General features: G+C 41.9%; 1 protein-coding gene across 1 annotated transcript in view; it reads right to left on the reverse strand.

Annotated features, from left to right (window-relative positions):
- The window catches only part of tmem132a (transmembrane protein 132A), a 31,170-nt gene that overhangs the window by 12,036 nt on the left and 1,625 nt on the right, over nt 1-17,509 (reverse strand). The window contains exons 2-13 of the mRNA XM_051945397.1: nt 10,175-10,263; nt 8,952-9,178; nt 8,656-8,868; nt 7,381-7,571; nt 7,136-7,237; nt 5,785-6,048; nt 5,548-5,700; nt 3,341-3,536; nt 3,112-3,255; nt 1,633-1,835; nt 470-689; nt 187-378 (exon numbers count right to left, since the gene is read on the reverse strand). Of these exons, the coding sequence (XP_051801357.1) occupies nt 187-378; nt 470-689; nt 1,633-1,835; nt 3,112-3,255; nt 3,341-3,536; nt 5,548-5,700; nt 5,785-6,048; nt 7,136-7,237; nt 7,381-7,571; nt 8,656-8,868; nt 8,952-9,178; nt 10,175-10,250 (2,181 nt within the window). The 5' untranslated portion in view covers nt 10,251-10,263. The remainder of the gene's footprint in view (nt 1-186; nt 379-469; nt 690-1,632; nt 1,836-3,111; nt 3,256-3,340; nt 3,537-5,547; nt 5,701-5,784; nt 6,049-7,135; nt 7,238-7,380; nt 7,572-8,655; nt 8,869-8,951; nt 9,179-10,174; nt 10,264-17,509) is intronic.

The raw sequence follows: 17,509 nt of genomic DNA on the forward strand, positions 1-17,509 counted from the left end.
TACCCGCTGTGGTAATCACATCTGAAAGTGGTTTATACCGGCGGATTCATGAGAATCTCAGCTTTCTATGTGTGTATAGTGTTTGTATAATCGTGTTTGCAGTGTCCTTCTATTTTAAAAAAAGCGTATACCGATAAAAAAAAACGGCCCGCCCGCGGGCCGGCGTACTTTAACGGGCAAACATACCTGCTGATGATGGTACAGGATGTTGAAAGCTGTCACCGTCGCCGTGACGATGGACGGGTGGGCGGAACCGGCCGTGACCGACATGCCCAGACCGCTTACCACCTGGACATACAAGTCGCCGGGGGCAACGGCATCAGGGGTCACAGTGATGTCACACCTGCCGAGGACACCGTCCCACTGCTCAGAAATGATCTGAGGAGAACACAGAGAAAAGATGCTCAGAAAGAGAAGGTCTGAAAGTTTAGAAGCTGATGAAGAAGTGGAAGATGCACAGCTCATCTACATGCAGCGACGTCTTTCCTGGTCGTAAGCCAATCACGGTGTTGTGAGGGCCAAGGGCAGCCACTCGGGAGTCTTCTACTCTGAGCCAGTCACGGACCAGCTCTGTGACATCAACAAACCAATCAGATGAACCCAGGAGTTGGACGGATTTACTGCTGGAGTCCAGAGCTGTGAACTGAGTCAGAACCTGGATGGAGGAGCGCTGATAGACCGGATCACACCTGAGAACACAGAACACACCTGAGGAGATACAGACCTTCAGAAGAATGTTGGGATAATATCATGGCAGACTGAGATTAGATTTCAGAACGTGTAATTAACACGGTAACAGAGTGCTTCATCTTTTACTTGGATGTTCTGTGTTTTCAGGTCATTTCTTACAAAACTCCTAATAATTTACAAAAACAAATACTTGTAAATTAAAGGGCATTCTGAGAAAGTTCTGTAAAATTCGCTACTAATTACAGTAACTAAGTACATGTGTGTTATATCTGAATATTTAAGAACAAAGTCATGTAAACCAGGAGAGTCCAACTCATTCTAGTTCAGGTTTGATCTCCAGTGGACCAGTTTTACTATATGATCTATACGACAAGAGTCAGATAAAAAAGACAAAAAAACAATGAAACAAGACAAAACATTGCAAAAATGAAACACGATACATCAAAAACCAAATGACAAATAAGTTACAAAGCAGCCGAAAAATGGACAAACGACAAAAACGAGACAAAAAAACACAAAACAGCACACAAAACAATCCACCTGAACCAAAATGACAGAAATAAGACAAAAAGCACAAATGGAGCAAAAATGAGACACAAAATTACAAAAAATTTGACAAACGACATGAAATAAAACAAAAATTAGACAAACAATGGATAAACAACAAAAACACAAAATTATAACAATAAGAAACAAAACGACAAAAAGATGAGACAAAAGTCAGAAAAAAACAAACAAGACAAAATATGACAAAAATGAGACACAAAACGACAAAAATTTGAAAAACAACATGAAAAAAAGCAAAAAATAGACAAAAAATCTGACAAAAAATTTACAGAGACAAAAAATGGACAAACGACAAAAACGAGACAGAAAATAAATGAAGAATATGTCTCTGCAGCATCAAAGAGACCGTAGAGCAGAGTGAAGGTGGTTCTGTACCCGTTCTCTGTGAGGACGTTCCAGCCATCGATGGCGTTGAGAACAGGATCTGCTAAGGACACCTGCAGAGGCACCGATGGAGCCCACACCTCCACACAAACAGACCCACGGAGCATGCCCAGAACAAAGTCCACCTCTGCACAGGTGTTCCCCAGCCCAGACTCACTGCCGTCCACGAAGAGGGTGGAGCAATCACTGGACACCTGAGAGGAAGAGACAGGTGGACTGACTGGGACGTTCATCAGGAGCTGCTGTTTCTAGTCTCAGAAGGTCTATCGTCCTCTTTCATGGAGCGCTAAAGCCTTCATGACCTGCATATTAAGGCCCAGACCTTACAGTATAAACCAGGGGTGTCCACCATGAGGCCCGTGGTCCAAAAGTGGTCCTCCAGAGGGTCCAATCCCTCAAAGTGTAAAAATTACAGAGAAGACATTAACTGCACATTGTAAATGAGTAAAACTATAAATTTAAAATCATTTCTAGACCATGACAAGTTGTTTGGATCAGAAAGTAAAATACTAGATTGTTCTTTTGTGTCTCATTTTTGTAATATTTTGTCCGTTTTTTTTGTTGTTTTTTGTCTTTTTCTTGTCTGACTTTCATCTCTTATTTTAGTCATTTTGTTTCTTGTTTTTGTTGTTTTGTGTTTTGCTTTATTCATTCTTTAGCGTGCTGTTTTGGGGTTTTTGTCTCGTTTTTGTTGTTTATCCATTTTTTGTCACTTTGTAACTTGTTTGTCTAATTTTTGTCTCTGTTTTTATTTTGTGTCATTTGTCTCTTTTCTTTGAAGTTTTGTGTCTTATTTTCCCATTATTTTTTTGTCCTGTTTTTGCTGTTGTTTTGTTGACTTTTGTTGTTTTGATCATATAGTAAAACCGGTCCGGTCCAATGGAGATCAAACTGGGCTGAATGTGGAACCTGGACTAGAATGAGTTGGACTTTCCTGGGTTACAGACAGAATGGGTAATGGGGAGGAAAAGGTTTCTGGTAACAGGAAGTATCCTCTGACAGACTCAGACTGGAGCTCGCTGGTCGTTTATCTCAACTGGTGCTCCTCTTGTCACAGAAAAATCAATTTCAAAAAAGTTTATCCAGCAATATTACTCAAATATCTCCATGATAACAAGATGTGAGTCATCTCTGTCGTCTAGAAGAGGTTACAGTGTGAAAGGATTTGTTTCTGTTTGTTGTTTGATCAAAGCTTAAAAATGCTTTTAGCGCTTTAGCATGGAGCTACAGCGGAGTAGTCGTTAATTCAAAACAATATTCAAAATCCACTCAGTGTCTCTGAGGGTGTTTCCATTCTTCTCCAGAGACGGTGGTTGCAATAAGACCAGATGATCTGATAAAAACCAATCTACTAAGGAAGACTGGAAGACACTGAAGTGAGGAAAACACCAGTAGTCAGGTTAGAACTGCACAGGACAAAGATGTTAATCTGTACTAAACCTAACCAGTGCACTCTACAGATCTTATCACCTTGATGGTGTTCTCGTTGGTAGAACGGCAGGTGACTGCAGAGGTAACATCTGACACCTTCTCATGGTCGCCCACAGCCAGAACCATGACAGGCAGCGACACCGGCCGGTTGGTCAGGATGGCTGTGTTGATGACAGTGTTGCTCTGAGAACAGACAGTCAAAGAAGACACAATCAGAAAGACTGGAGAGCGTTGTACGGCTCTTCAAAGACTGGACAGAATGAAGCACCTCTGTGACCGCAGCGATGCCGTAGATGTGTCGATCAGTGAAAGAAAAGACGCTCGCTGCCGTCCTGTGTGAGGATGGAGGGTTACTACGCCCAGAGTACTCCACCCACCAGTTAGCAGACACCGTCATGGCCACGCCAAAGCTCTGCCTCAATCCATCGACGGACAGACACACCACCTGCTGGAGGACAGTGGGACTGCAGGAAAACAGAGGTCAGACTGAGCGCTGCTACGTTAGCATCCACTCCACAGTCCTAAAGAGGTCATCTATCCTGGTTACAGAAGCAGTTTGATAGAAACTTTAGAAAAACCTTCTCTGCACCTGAACCAAGCTGTAACTGGAATACATGCTTTGTCCTACACCAAAAGTAGACCATAATTATGAGCCATGCTCAAACAGGACTGGGGCCTATGGGGCAGATGAAGCCGTATGTTAAAATAATATTTCTTTAAACCTTCACTGGTTTCTTAACTGAAGACTCTGGACAAACTAAAGGCTTTTAGAGAATTCACCAGTTTTTATAAGTTGTGGCTCTTCTTTCCTGCTCTCCAGTCGTGTCCAACACTTGTTAAATCTTTTGCCTTCTCAAGGTCTAAAGTTCAATTCAATTCGATTCAATTTTATTTATATAGCGTCAATTACAGTCAACTCGTCTCAAGACGCTTTACAGAACCCATATGCCTGACCCCCAGAGCAAGCCCAAAGGAGACAGTGGCAGGAAAACACCCTTTTAACAGGGAAGAAACCTCGAGCAGAACCCGGCTCTATATAGGGGGGACCCATCTGCCTGCTGGCCGGGGGGTTGAGAAGGACAGAAGAGGGCAAGGGGGAGGGATGGGAGAAGAGGGAGGGGTGGGAAAGCAAGGAAAACACAACACACATTTGGATACATGTATGACAGGATATGTGACACAGACAAAGTATAAGCTAACATTGAAAACTGACTCATAGTTTACTCTGATGATGTACGGCTCTGACATTAAACATACTCCATATATAGCTAGCAGTAAAATTCAAACAGTATGTAAGTTAGCATAACAGTATAGTGAAGGCAATGCAGAGTTGACTGGTGGAAAAAGGGAGTTGGAAGCAGAGGGCTGGAGGAAGGTCAGCAGCAGCATCCCACAGTGGACATGATGGAGACTGGACCAGTTGTTTAGGAAAACATTTTCCAGTTTCTAGGTGTACGGTGGAGGTAGTTCAGGTAACTGCTTCCTACTTCCTGGGAGACTAAGTGGACGTATGTTTGCAGTCATGTCCTCACATGAGTTAGTAGTCCTAAACACCAGGAATCATTTCATTCCTCAAATCCCCTCTAAAATGGAACAAAAATGAAAAACAATGCTGTAAAATGAACAGCAGTGAAGAGTGGCCTGCTGCATGACGATACGAGGCCATCTACAGGCCAGTAACGTGTTTTACAACCGTATCCCTCTTAACCTGTTTTAAAGTTTGAAAATGTGGGAAAAAAATCATATTTTCACAGTGAAACTTCTGATGTCCACATTTTCAACATTTTGGTGAAAACTCTGAACATTTTTTCGTGGAAAAACAGAAAAGTGAAAAATGTTTCTTAAGAACATTCACATAAAAATCAATCAAAATGCAGCGAATTTCACGGCATTTTGGTTGATTTTTATGTGAATGTTCTTGAAGAAAATATCAGAAGTTTTAATGATATATATGGAATCACTTTAGATATTTTTAGGGTTTTTTTAAAAAAAAATTACTCATTTTTTGAAAATATTTACAAGAGTTTTCTTGCCAAATTTGGGGGATTTTTGAAAAATTTTCTTTCAGTAAAATTTTTAATGGAAATTTTTAAGGAATTGTTGGAATTTTCTCCCTGAAGGTTTTGTAAATTAAAAGTTGGAAAATGCAGAATATTTTTAGGATTTTTTTTTTTTTACATTTTACTAATTAAAAAAATGTTTACAAGAATTTTCTTGCAATATTTTTTAAAATAAAACTTTTAAGTAATTATTGGAATTTTCCTCCTACAGGTTTTGCAATTTTTCGTAAATTTTTGGATTTTTTTTCAGACAAGGAAACAATATTTTTGGTGCCTGTAACTGAGGCCAGCAGGAGGGTTAATATGTCATCATGTAATTTCAGCCATGTGGCAGCAGACACATGTCCTGAACCTGTAGGAGGCGACACAGAGCCTCACACAGAGGGACGACTGTAACGGCTGATCTGTGACCTACTCAGCAGGCTGCTTTAATATGCTGTGTTTGTGGCAGACGATGGAAACCACGTCGTGTTCGGAGCTTTGGCTTCTCTCCAGGGTCACTGCCCACAGGTCCGAGGTTAGAGTCCTCCGGGCCACGATCGACACCAAGCCTCTCTTCACCTTCAGACTGAAGACACACCAGAGCTCAGCGGTCCTCACTGATTGAAGACAACGTTTGAAAACACATGAGAAATAAATGCTACATCATTACCTGATGACGGCAAACTGAGCAGTGAAATTGGCCCTCAGGTTGACAGACACCCTGATGGGCTGTCCGACCAGCACCGGGCCCCTGTGATAGCGAATCACAACATGGGAATCCACTTTAAGCTCCTCCTCTTCCTGCCTGTTCTGACACACTTCCTCTTTCCTGGACCTGCTCGGCTTTCTGCCCTTGTCCTCCTGATCGCTCAGCGACAATGTCCTCATGAAGAAGAGCTGTCCCTGGGACTGAGCCGCCCTGTCCTCCAGACACCTGGAAGAAGGTTTAGAGACAAGACATGTCCACCTCATTCTAGTCCAGGTTCCACATTCAGCCCAGTTTGATCTGCAGGTGACCAGTTTTACTATACGATCAAAACGACAAAAATCTGACAAGAAAAGGCAAAAAAAAGCAACAAAAACAAGACAAAATACTGTGAAAATTAGACACAAAATGTCTAAATATGAGACAAACGACACAAAATAAAACAAAAAAATTGACAAAAAGTTACAAAGAACAGAAAAATGGATAACCAACAAAAATGAGACAAAAAAACACAAAGCAGCAGTGAATAAAGCAAAACACAAAATGACAAAAATAAGACGAAAACACAAGCGAGACAAAAAGGAAACACAAAACATCAAAAACATGAGACGAAAGTCAGACAAAAAAAGAAAAAGAACAACAAAACACGACAAAATATTACAAAAATGAGACAAAAAACACGAAATAAAGCAAAAAAAGAGACAAAAAATCTGCAACAAATTTTTAAAAAATGAATAAACAAAAACACACAAAATGGTGCAGAAAACAATGAATAAAGCAAAACACAAAATAATAAAATCAAGACAAAAACAGAAGCGAGACGAAAAGGAAACGCAAAACTTCAAAAATGAAAACAAAACGACAAAAACATGAGACGAGCAACAAAAGTCAGACAAGAAACAACAAAAACAAGACAAAATATTACAAAAATGAGACACTAAAGGACAGAAAATTAATCAAACGACAAGAAACTAAACAAAAAAGAGACAAAAAATTGGACAAAAAAGTTAAAAGCAGCAAAAAATGAGACAAAAAACACAAAATGGCACGCAAAACAACAAATATATGAACAATCTAGTAATCTAACGAGGAGGGTTAAACTAACTAGTACTACTAGCGCTGTTGCTGGCTTGCTAATGATCTTTCTTCAGAATGTAATGTCTGTATAAACTGCTCTTAAATGTTATGAGACTGAGTCACTGTGAGCCTGATCAGCTCTAAATGGGACCTGCTGGTCTCTGAGCAGCTGCTTGATGATTCCATTTGAGTCCAGACGTAAACAGAAGAAAGAACAGGAAAAGCCTCATGAGCATACCCTGCTGATGTTCGCTGTAGGCCATCCACTGTGCCGGAGGAGGAGTAGTAAAGCTGTATTTGGTTTTGTTGGTGTCTGAGGGCCCACAGAGCAGCAGCAGAACTAAACCATGAAGGAAGAAGGTCAGACGTGTCACTGAAGCTAAGCAGGAGGCAGTACGCATTCTGGATTCATTACCTGTTCCACAAGTTAGCCAACTGTGATGAAATGAATGAGCTATCCAGACTAAAAGAAGGAATGATCACCTCTGTGCAGAGGAAGCTGGTCGCTGACGGTTGAAGTTTGCACGGTGATGCTGGTTCTGGTGACGCTTCTGGACCCGGCGATGAAGGCTGGAGTAGCGCTGGTCTGGACCCTGCACCGGTTGTTGGGTGTGATGATCCTCAAACCAGCCGTTGGGAAGAGTCAGAGTGACCACACAGAGCCCTAGAGGAGGCTGGAAGCAAGACAGTGATGTCAAACAGCAGGTGTGTCCAACATGAGGCCCGTGGTCCAAAAGTGGTCCTCCAGAGGGTCCAATCCGGTCCTCAAAGAGTAAAAACTACAGAGAAGACATTAACTGCAGATTGTAAATGAGTAAAACTATAAATTTAAAATCATTTCTAGACCATGACAAGTTGTTTGGATCAGAAAGTAAAATACTAGATTGTTCTTTGTTCTTTTGTCGTTTTGTGTCTCATTTTGTAACATTTTGCCTGGTTTTTGTTGCTTTTTTGTCATTTTTTGTCTGACTTTTGTCATGTTTTTGTTGTTTTGTGTTTCATTTTTGTAATATTTTGTCTGTTTTTGTTGGTTTTTGTGTGACTGTCTCCTTTTTTATGATTTTATGTTTTGCTTTATTTATTGTTTTTTTAATCATTTTTCCATTTTTTCATGTTGCAACTAAATTTAGTTTCTTTCTTGTTTGTTTTGTGACATTTTCCTCATTTTTTGTCATTTTGTGTCTAATTTTTTTAAAGTATTTTGTCTTGATTTCATTGTTTTTTGTCTGACTTTTGTTGCTTGTCTCATATTTTTGTGTTTCCTTTTGTCTCACTTGTTTTTTTTGTCTTATCTTGCTGTTTTGTGTTTTCTTCATTCATTGTTTTGTGTGTCACTTGTGGAATTTTTTGTATCATTTCTGTCATTCATCCATTTCTTTGTTGCTTTGTAAAATTTTTTTAATCTAATTTTTTGGTCTCTTTTTTGCCTTGTTTCGTGTCGTCTGTAATAATGTTGATGAAACTGGATTTATTTTTATTTATAAATGTCAGGTTGTTCATGATGTTTAGTAAAAAGATAATTCCTTAAATGTGAACATTTGTGCACTAAAACAAAGGAACCATCAGGAGTTGTGGTTATTTAGAGCTTATTATGCTGTGGTTTTACTGGTTTTACTGGTTCTACTGGTTCTACTGGTCTGGTCCCGGATGTGGAACCTGGACTAAGATGAGCTGGAGTCTCCTGGTCTACAGGAAGGAGAGGGAAACAGTGAAATGAATGACTGAGAATAAGAGAAGAGTGGAGATGATGGTCCTCACCTGTGAGATGCAGGACGCTCTGTGCTCCTCAGTGTCCTTAAAAGCGTGGAGGGTGATGCAGCTCCTCTGGGTGCTGACGTTTCCTCGCTTGTGGAACAAAGCCCTGACCCTGAACCTCTCCTGCCCCTCCTCATCCCATCCTCTCTCTACGTTCTCTGAGAGGAGGGAAGCCGATACCAGGAGGGAAGGAGGGAGGACAGGCGCTGATATGAGCTGTAGAAACAGAGAGAGGTTTGGAAGAAATGGAGCCATCTTCAGTCAACTCTGGGATCGTTCATTTGTCATTTTTCTCTTACCTCAGAGACTGAGTAAGGTCCAAATGAAGCCTGGAGGTCCGGTGTGGGAGCCAGGCTGGGAGGGGGCAGCATGAAGATACTCTGGGAGAAGGAGAAGGGGCTGGAGTTGGAGAACAGAGGGCCCAGCTCCACCTGGGAGAGAGGGAAGACCTGCCAGAGAGGAGGGATGACGGATATGTGGACCGGCAGGGAGAGAGGAGGAGTGGGCTGGAGTAGGGATGGAGAGACTGGAGGATAAACAGAGATAGGTAAGAGGTGAGAAGAAGAGGCAGAAGGTCATGAAACTGTCAACCTTCCTCCACAACAAAGAAGCTAAAAAAGCAATACTACTATTTTATAAGTAACGATCATTAAAAAAAACAATGGAATGATCAATGGTTAAAGACGACCAACAAGAAACTGTGATCCTGTTATATTAAGACAGGAGAGTCCAACTCATTCTAGTCCAGGTTCCACATTCAGCCTCGTTTGATCTGCAGTGCACCAGTTTTACTGTATGATCAGAACGACTAAAGTCAGAGAAAAAAGACAAAGAACTACAAAAACAGACAAAACATTACAAAAATGAGACACAAAAGAACAAAGAACAATCTAGTATTTTACTCTGATCCAAACAACTTGTTATGGTCTAGAAATGATTTTAAATTTATAGTTTTACTCATTTACAATCTGCAGTTAATGTCTTCTCTGTAATTTTTACACTTTGATGGCCGGATTGGACCCTCTGGAGGACCACTTTTGGTCCACGGGCCTCATGGTGGACACCCCTGGATTAAGGTCATGCTAAATAATAATAATAGTAAAAAAAATTCTGTGATGCAGTTTCAAGTCTGTCTTCCAGGAGAGGCTTTTGCTTTTCATTCAGTTTGTTTTACATCCGTCTGCTGAAGCGTCTGTGTCCACCTGCAGGATTTACCACATTTCAGCTCGTATGGAGTCAACCATGACCTGCTCACCAACTAACATCAGTAGAAAGGGAAACGTGAAGCTTGAAGAGTGGACTTTTTTTTAGTAAAAATAACGTCTTGTGTCGTACTTTTGAAAATGAATGGTTGGAAACCACATCATAGAAAAATGAAAATATGACAACGATGTGAAGGAACTCATGCCTGAACAGAGCAGAACATAAATAACAACAGGAAGTGAACAGCTTTGAAGGTGACATGAATGTCTGATCCTGTTTATCCTCAGACAGACAGATAATAACTAAGATAGAGACTTACCTAGTATGGACATCCAGAAGATCAGCAACTCCACCGTTCTTCTCCACAACACATGGAACCGGCTGATACCTGCCATCACTACAGACCTCCTGAAACAACAGGAGTGGAAATGAAGCTTTTCTGTGTCTAAACCTCAGTAACACTTCAGCACAGAGGTGAAGATGTCTGTGCAGATGGTGAACAGAGTGGAATCAGGCCTGCTCTGACGGTTTTTTAACTGTATGTTGTGTGTCATGTGCACTGTTTAGGAAACTATAATCAAGCCTCATTTAAATTCAGTCATTTTTAGGGGATAAATTCTGTATATTTGAGCCCCAAAAATTGTGTCCTTTTCCACAGTAAGCTGATCTGCTCCAACCCCACAGTGTTTGGAAGAGCATCCCCATCTTCCCTGCATGATATCCCGCTTTTATTTTCTAATTTAGGCCATTAGAGTGCATCATAGCACAGAAACAGCTCTGGTAAAAGTTACTAATGACCTTCTCATAGCATCAGATAATGGACTGGTCTCTATACTTGTTTTGTTGGACCTTAGTATGATTGACCACAAACTTCTATTACAGCAACTAGAACATTGTATTGGCATTAAAGGGACAGCACTTCTTCTTTTCCTTTCGGCTTTTCCCTTCAGGGGTCGCCACAGTGAATCAATTGTCTCCATCTAACCCTGTCTGCTGCATCCTCTTCTCTCACACCAACTACCTTCATGTCCTCTTTAACCACATCCATAAACCTCCTCTTTGGTCTTCCTCTAGGCCTCCTGCCTGGCAGTGGGAAACTCAGCATCCTTCTACCAATATATTCACTCTCTCTCCTCTGGACATGTCTGAACCATCTCAGTCTGGCCTCTCTGACTTTATCTCCAAAGCCTCTAACATGTGCTGTCCCTCTGATGTACTCATTCCTGATCCTATCCATCCTGGTCACTCCCAAAGAGAACCTCAGCATCTTCAGTTCTGCTACCTCCAGCTCTGCCTCCTGTCTTTTCCTCAGGGACACTGTCTCCAGACCAAACAACATGGCTGGTCTCACCACAGTTTTGTAAACCTTTCCTTTCATTTTAGCTGAAACTCTTCTATCACACATCACACCTGACACTTTTCTCCAGCCGTTCCAGCCTGCCTGTACACGCTTCTTCACCTCTTTTCCACACTCTCCATTGCTCTGGACTGTTGACCCTAAGTACTTAAAATCCTCCACCTTCTTGATCTCTTCTCCCTGTAACCTCACTCTTCCACTTGGGTCCCTCTCATTCACACACAGATACTCCGTCTTGCTGCGGCTAACCTTCATTCCTCTCCTTTCCAGGGCAAACCTCCACGCCTCTAGCTTCTCCTCCACCTGTTCCCTGCTCTCACTACAGATCACAATGTCATCTGCAAACATCATAGTCCATGGAGACTCCTGTCTAACCTCGTCTGTCATCCTGTCCATCAGCATAGCAAACAAGAAGGGGCTCAGAGCTGATCCCTGATGTACTCCCACCTCCACCTTGAACTCCTCTGTTACTCCTACAGCACACCTCACCACTGTCTTACAGTCCTCATACATGTCCTGCACCACTCTAACATACTTCTCTGCCACTCCAGACTTCCTCATACAAAACCACAGTTCCTCTCTGGGCACCCTGTCAGAAGCTTTCTCCAGATCTACAAAGACACAATGCAGCTCCTTCTGACCTTCTCTGTACTTCTCTATCAACATCCTCAAAGCAAATATTGCATCTGTTGTACTCTTTCTTGGCATGAAACCATACTGCTGCTCACAGATGTTCACCTCTGCCCTTAGTCTAGCTTCAGCTACTCTTTCCCATAGCTTCATCGTGTGGCTCATCAACTTTATTCTTCTGTAGTTGCCACAACTCTGCACATCTCCCTTGTTCTTAAAGATGGGCACCAGCACACTTCTCCTCCATTCCTCGGGCATCTTCTCACTATCTAAGATCCTGTTGAACAACCCAGTCAGAAACTCTACTGCTACCTCTCCGAGACACTTCCATACCTCCACAGGTATATCATCAGGACCAAGTGCCTTTCCACTCTTCATCCTCTTCAATGCCTCCTCACTTCATCCTTACTAAACTTTGCTACTTCCTGGTCCACAACAGTCACCTCTTCTACTCTTCGTTCTCTCTCATTTTCCTCATTCATCAACTCTTCAAAGTACTCTTTCCATCTTCCCATCACACTATTGGCACCTGTCAACACACTTCCATCCTTATCCTTTATCACCCTAACCTGCTGCACGTCCTTCCCATCTCTGTCTCTCTGCCTTGCCAACCTGTACAGGTCAGTCTCTCCCTCCTTACTGTCCAACCTAGAATACAAGTCATCGTAAGCCCCTTGTTTGGCCTTTGCCACCTCTACTTTCACCTTACGCTGCATCTCCCTGTACTCCTGTCTACTCTCTTCAGTCCTCTCAGCATCCCACTTCTTCTTAGCTAACCTCTTTCTCTGGATCCACTCCTGCACCTCCTCATTCCACCACCAAGTCTCCTTATCTCCTTTTCTTCCAGATGACACACCAAGTACTCTCCGACCTGTCTCCCTGATCACATTTGCTGTAGTTGTCCAGTCATCTGGAAGCACCTCCTGACCATCCAAAGCCTGCCTCAACTCTTTCCTGAAAGTCAAACAACACTCTTCCTTTTTCAGCTTCCACCATTTGGTCCTCTGCTCTGCCTTTGCCCTCTTCATCTTCTTCACCACCAGGGTCATCCTACACACCACCATCCTATGCTGTCTGGCTACACTCTCACCTACCACTACTTTGCAGTCACTGATCTCCTTCAGATTACACCGTCTACACAAGATGTAGTCTACCTGTGTGCTCCTACCTCCACTCTTATAGGTCACCCTATGTTCCTGCCTCTTCTGGAAGAAAGTATTCACTACAGTCATTTCCATCCTTTTTGCAAAGTCAACCACCATCTGTCCTTCTGCGTTCCTCTCCTGGATACCAAACCCGCCCATGACCTCCTCATCATCTCTGTTTCCTGCACCAACATGTCCATTGAAGTCTGCACCAATGACAACTCTCTCACTTCTAGGGATGCTCTGCATCACTTTATCAAGGTCCAACCAGAATTTCTGCTTCTCCTCCAGCTCACATCCTACCTGTGGAGCATACCCACTAACAACATTGAACATCACACCTTCGATTTCTAGCTTCAGGCTCATCACTCGATCTGACACTCTTTTTACCTCCAGGACATTCCTAACAAACTCCTCCTTCAAGATAACTCCTACTCCATTTCTCTTCCTATCTACACCATGATAGAACAACTTGAACCCTGCTCCTAGACTTCTAGCTTTACTACCTTTCCACCTGGTCTCCTGGACACACAGTATGTCCACCTTCCTCCTCTGCATCATGTCAACCAGCTCTCTACCTTTTCCTGTCATAGTTCCAACATTCAAAGTCCCTACTCTCAGTCCTAGACTCTTGGTGTTCCTCTTCTCTCTCTTCCTACGAACACACCTTCCTCCCCTCCTTCTTCGACCAACAGTCGTCCATTTTCCACCGGCACCCTGTAGGTCGACAGCACCGATGGCGGTCGTTGTTAACCCGGGCCTCGACCGATCCGGTCTGGAAGTCATACATTTGATTCGCATGATTGATTTGGCCAAAGTTTTACATCGGATGCCTTTCCTGACACAACCCTCTGTATTTATCCGGGCTTGGGACCGGAACAATAAGACACTGGTTTGTGTCCCCTTGTGGCTACAGCACTGGACTGGTTTAAATCCTACTTATCAGACAGGTTCCAGTTTGAATCTTCTGAGCAAACTAAGGTTAATCCTGGAGTCCCTCAGGGTTCTGTCTTAGGACCAATACTGTTCACATTATACATGCTTCCTTTAGGCAATATTATTAGAAAGCACCGTATTAATTTCCATTGTTACACTGAGGACACTCAGTTTTATTTATCTATGAAGCCAGATGAAACTAACCAGCTAGCCAGACTGCAAGACTGTCTTGAGGACATAAAAACCTGGATGAGCTGTAATTTCCTACTACTAAATTCAGGCAAGACTGAAGTCATTGTATTTGGCCCCAAACATCTTAGAAACTCGCTTTCAAAGCATGTAGTTGTGAAGGAAAAATAGATCTTTCCCTTTACTAAAGTATTTCCCTGCAACTGTTAGCTGAAGTCATCCCAGATTATCCTTCAGGTTACGGCAGGTTACCACTTTTGGTACGTCTGTAGGCCTGAAGCTGTGGTCAGATCTCACACTAACATGGCCATGTGACAGACAGAAGACATGTTACAATTCTCTGCCCTGGTCAAGATCAGATATTGTCTCTTCTGACGAGACTTAGGAGGCGAGTTGTCTCCATGTTGGTCTGTAATCTAAATCTGACCTTCTTCCAACTACAATATAAACCTGAAGGTCAGTGAAAAACCTGATGCTGGCGTTGCTTCCATGAACTGCTGCTCTGATGGTGTCACTGCTCCTGGCATCACTGAACTGGCTTCTCTTCACTGGCTTCCTGTGAAATCTGGAATAGAACTTAAAATCTTCTCCTGACATACAAAGCTCTTAACGATGAATCTCCATCATATCTTAAAGACCTGATAGGACCATATTATCCTAGCAGAACTCTTTGTTCTCAGGCTGCAGGCTTACTTGTAGTTCTCAGAGCTTCTAAAAGTAGAATGGGAGGAAGAACGGAACCCCTGCAATAGACGAGGCACCACCATAGATACAAGCTTCATGAGTAGGAGAAGCTGCAGGCTGACTGAGGGACCAGACAGGTGTAGACTGGACCAGGACCAGACCAGAACCAGATGAGGAGCTGGGCAGCAGTGAGGATCATTAACAACATCACAGTCTGATACGGCTTCCTTACAGGATGCCCAACATATCAGCAGTACTCCACTCCCTCCTGTTAGAACTGTGGAACACTAGTGATACCTGCAGAGGTCTCAAGGCATTATAAGGGACCCCTCATACCCCGACCAGTCTGTTTGCCCTCCTCTGCTCTGGGGGGCACTACAGAAATCTCTGTTCCAGAACCTGCAGGCATAGGAACAGCTGCCATCTAAAGGAGCTTTTCCACCAGCAGCTACTCGACTCTACTGGGTTTGTGAGGTTTTCCATCAGGGCGTAGTTCCTGGTACCAGCTACTGTTTTAGTTCCTACTGGGCCGGGGTTCCCAGAGAGCTGATTGGAGCCGATAATGTGACATCTACAGAGTGCAGGCCTCTGATTGGACAGGGAGTGATGACACACCAGACCTGTGGACGAATGAAGAGACTTTTCTGTCTTTAGTGGTGGACCAAAGAACCCAGAGGGAGCTGGATGGAGAAAGTTCATCAGGAGGTCTCTGAGCAGATGTCTGTCCATGGATACAGCAGGACAATGAAGCAGTGTCTGGAGAAGATGAAGAAGCTCCAAAGTGTATTTTGTGCTTGCTTTTTCTTACATTTGGAATAGAATAGAAGAATGTGCTTTATTGTCATTATACAGCAGGAGGGTTAATGCATCTCAAATTAGGAGGTTACATGAAAGCGAAAATCTATTTTTGAGTGAAAAACTGCAATTTTTTTTAGCATGTCTGGCTTATTTTAAGACACCTAAGCTTGACAATCCTGGTAAAACAGAGCTTAAAAGAAGTTTTTCCAGCTAATTTTAAGATCTCAATATTATAAATATAATATCTTATTTCAAGAAATCTTACCAAGACATTTTTCACTTGTTTCAAGGTAAAAGTTCTTTGGAATAAGTTTTTTTTCTCTTGTTTTAACCCTCCTGTTGTCTTCATTTACAGGCACCAAAAAATTTTGTTTCCTGGTCTGAAAAAAATCCAAAAAATTCCCCAAATTTCTGAAAATTTGCAAAACCTTCAGGAAGAAAATTCCAATAATTGCTTTAAAGTTTCCCTTAAAAGTTTTATTCAAAAAAATCCCCCAAATTTGGCAAGAAAATTCTTGTAAATCTTTTCGAAAAATGAGGAAAAATCTCCCAAAAAATCCTAAAAATATCTAAAGTGATTCCATATATATCAGTAAAACTTCTAATATTTTCTTTAAAAAATTCACATAAATTCACTGCATTTTGGTTGGAGATGGCTGCAAAAAAATTTCCAGGTGGACATCCCAGAGTCCAGGTAAATCCATCACTGAGAAACGGAAGGACTACGGCACTTGTTTAAATCTGTATAGAGGTGGAAGTTCCTCACAAACTGAATGATGGAGCAAGAAGAAGACCTGTGAGGGAGGCCCGCAAGACTCTACGACGTCTCTGAAGGAGTTAAAGCTTCAGTGATCAGATGGGAGAGAAGGTTCATTCTTCACCAGTCAAAGCTCGATGGAAGAATGGCAAAGAAAACAACACTGTTGAAACATTCTCATATGAAATCTTATCTGGAATTCACCCAAAGGAATGTAGGAGACTCCGAGGTCATCTGGAAGAAAGCTCTCTGGTGTGATGAGACAACAAGGCTGAGGACCAGTAGAGGGCGCTCAAAGACCTCACATGATTGTTACTAAACTGTTTAGTGATGCATTCTTCTCAGTAACATGAAATGCTCATGATGCTACAGTGTAGACCAGGGCTGTCCACCATGAGGCCCGTGGTCCAAAAGTGGTCCTCCAGAGAGTCCAATCCGGCCCTCAAAGTGTAAAAATTCCAGAGAAGACATTAACTGCAGATTGTAAATGAGTAAAACTATAAATTTAAAATCATTTCTAGACCATGACAAGTTTAGATCAGAAAGTAAAATACTAGACTGTTCTCTTGTCATTTTGTGTCTCATTTTTGTCATATTTTGTCTCTTTTTGTTGTTTTGTTGTCTGACTTTTGCCATTTGTCTCATGTTTTTGTCATTATGTTTCCTTTTGGTCTTGCTTGTGTTTTTTGTCTTATTTTTTCATTTTGTGTTTTGCTTTATTGGTTGTTTTGTGCATCATTTTTGTAGTTTTGTTTCTAGCTGTTGTCATTTTTGGTCTTGTTTGTGTCATTTGTCAATTTTTTTGTCACTTTGTAACTTTTTTGTCTATTTTTTGGATTGCTTAGTGTCGTTTGTCTCATTCTTTGTTGTTTTGTTTCTCACTTTTGTCATTTTGTGTCTCATTTTTGTAATACTTTGTCTTGTTTCTGTTGTTGTTTTGTCTTTTGTTGTCTTCTTTTGTGGTTGTGATCCTCCAGTAAATCCTCTGGTTCAGTTCCAGGTGACTAAATGTTGTGTTCCTTTGTAGACACTCTATGATCTGGAAGTTGTGATGTGGAAATGATAAACTGAGGATGAATTTATTTTCTTCATAAATGTCAGGTTGTTGTTGTTTTAAAAAAAGATAATTCATTAAATGTGAACATTTTTAGAATTAAC

The sequence above is a fragment of the Acanthochromis polyacanthus genome, chromosome 3 (assembly GCF_021347895.1).
Source record: "Acanthochromis polyacanthus isolate Apoly-LR-REF ecotype Palm Island chromosome 3, KAUST_Apoly_ChrSc, whole genome shotgun sequence".
NCBI lineage: Eukaryota > Metazoa > Chordata > Actinopteri > Pomacentridae > Acanthochromis > Acanthochromis polyacanthus.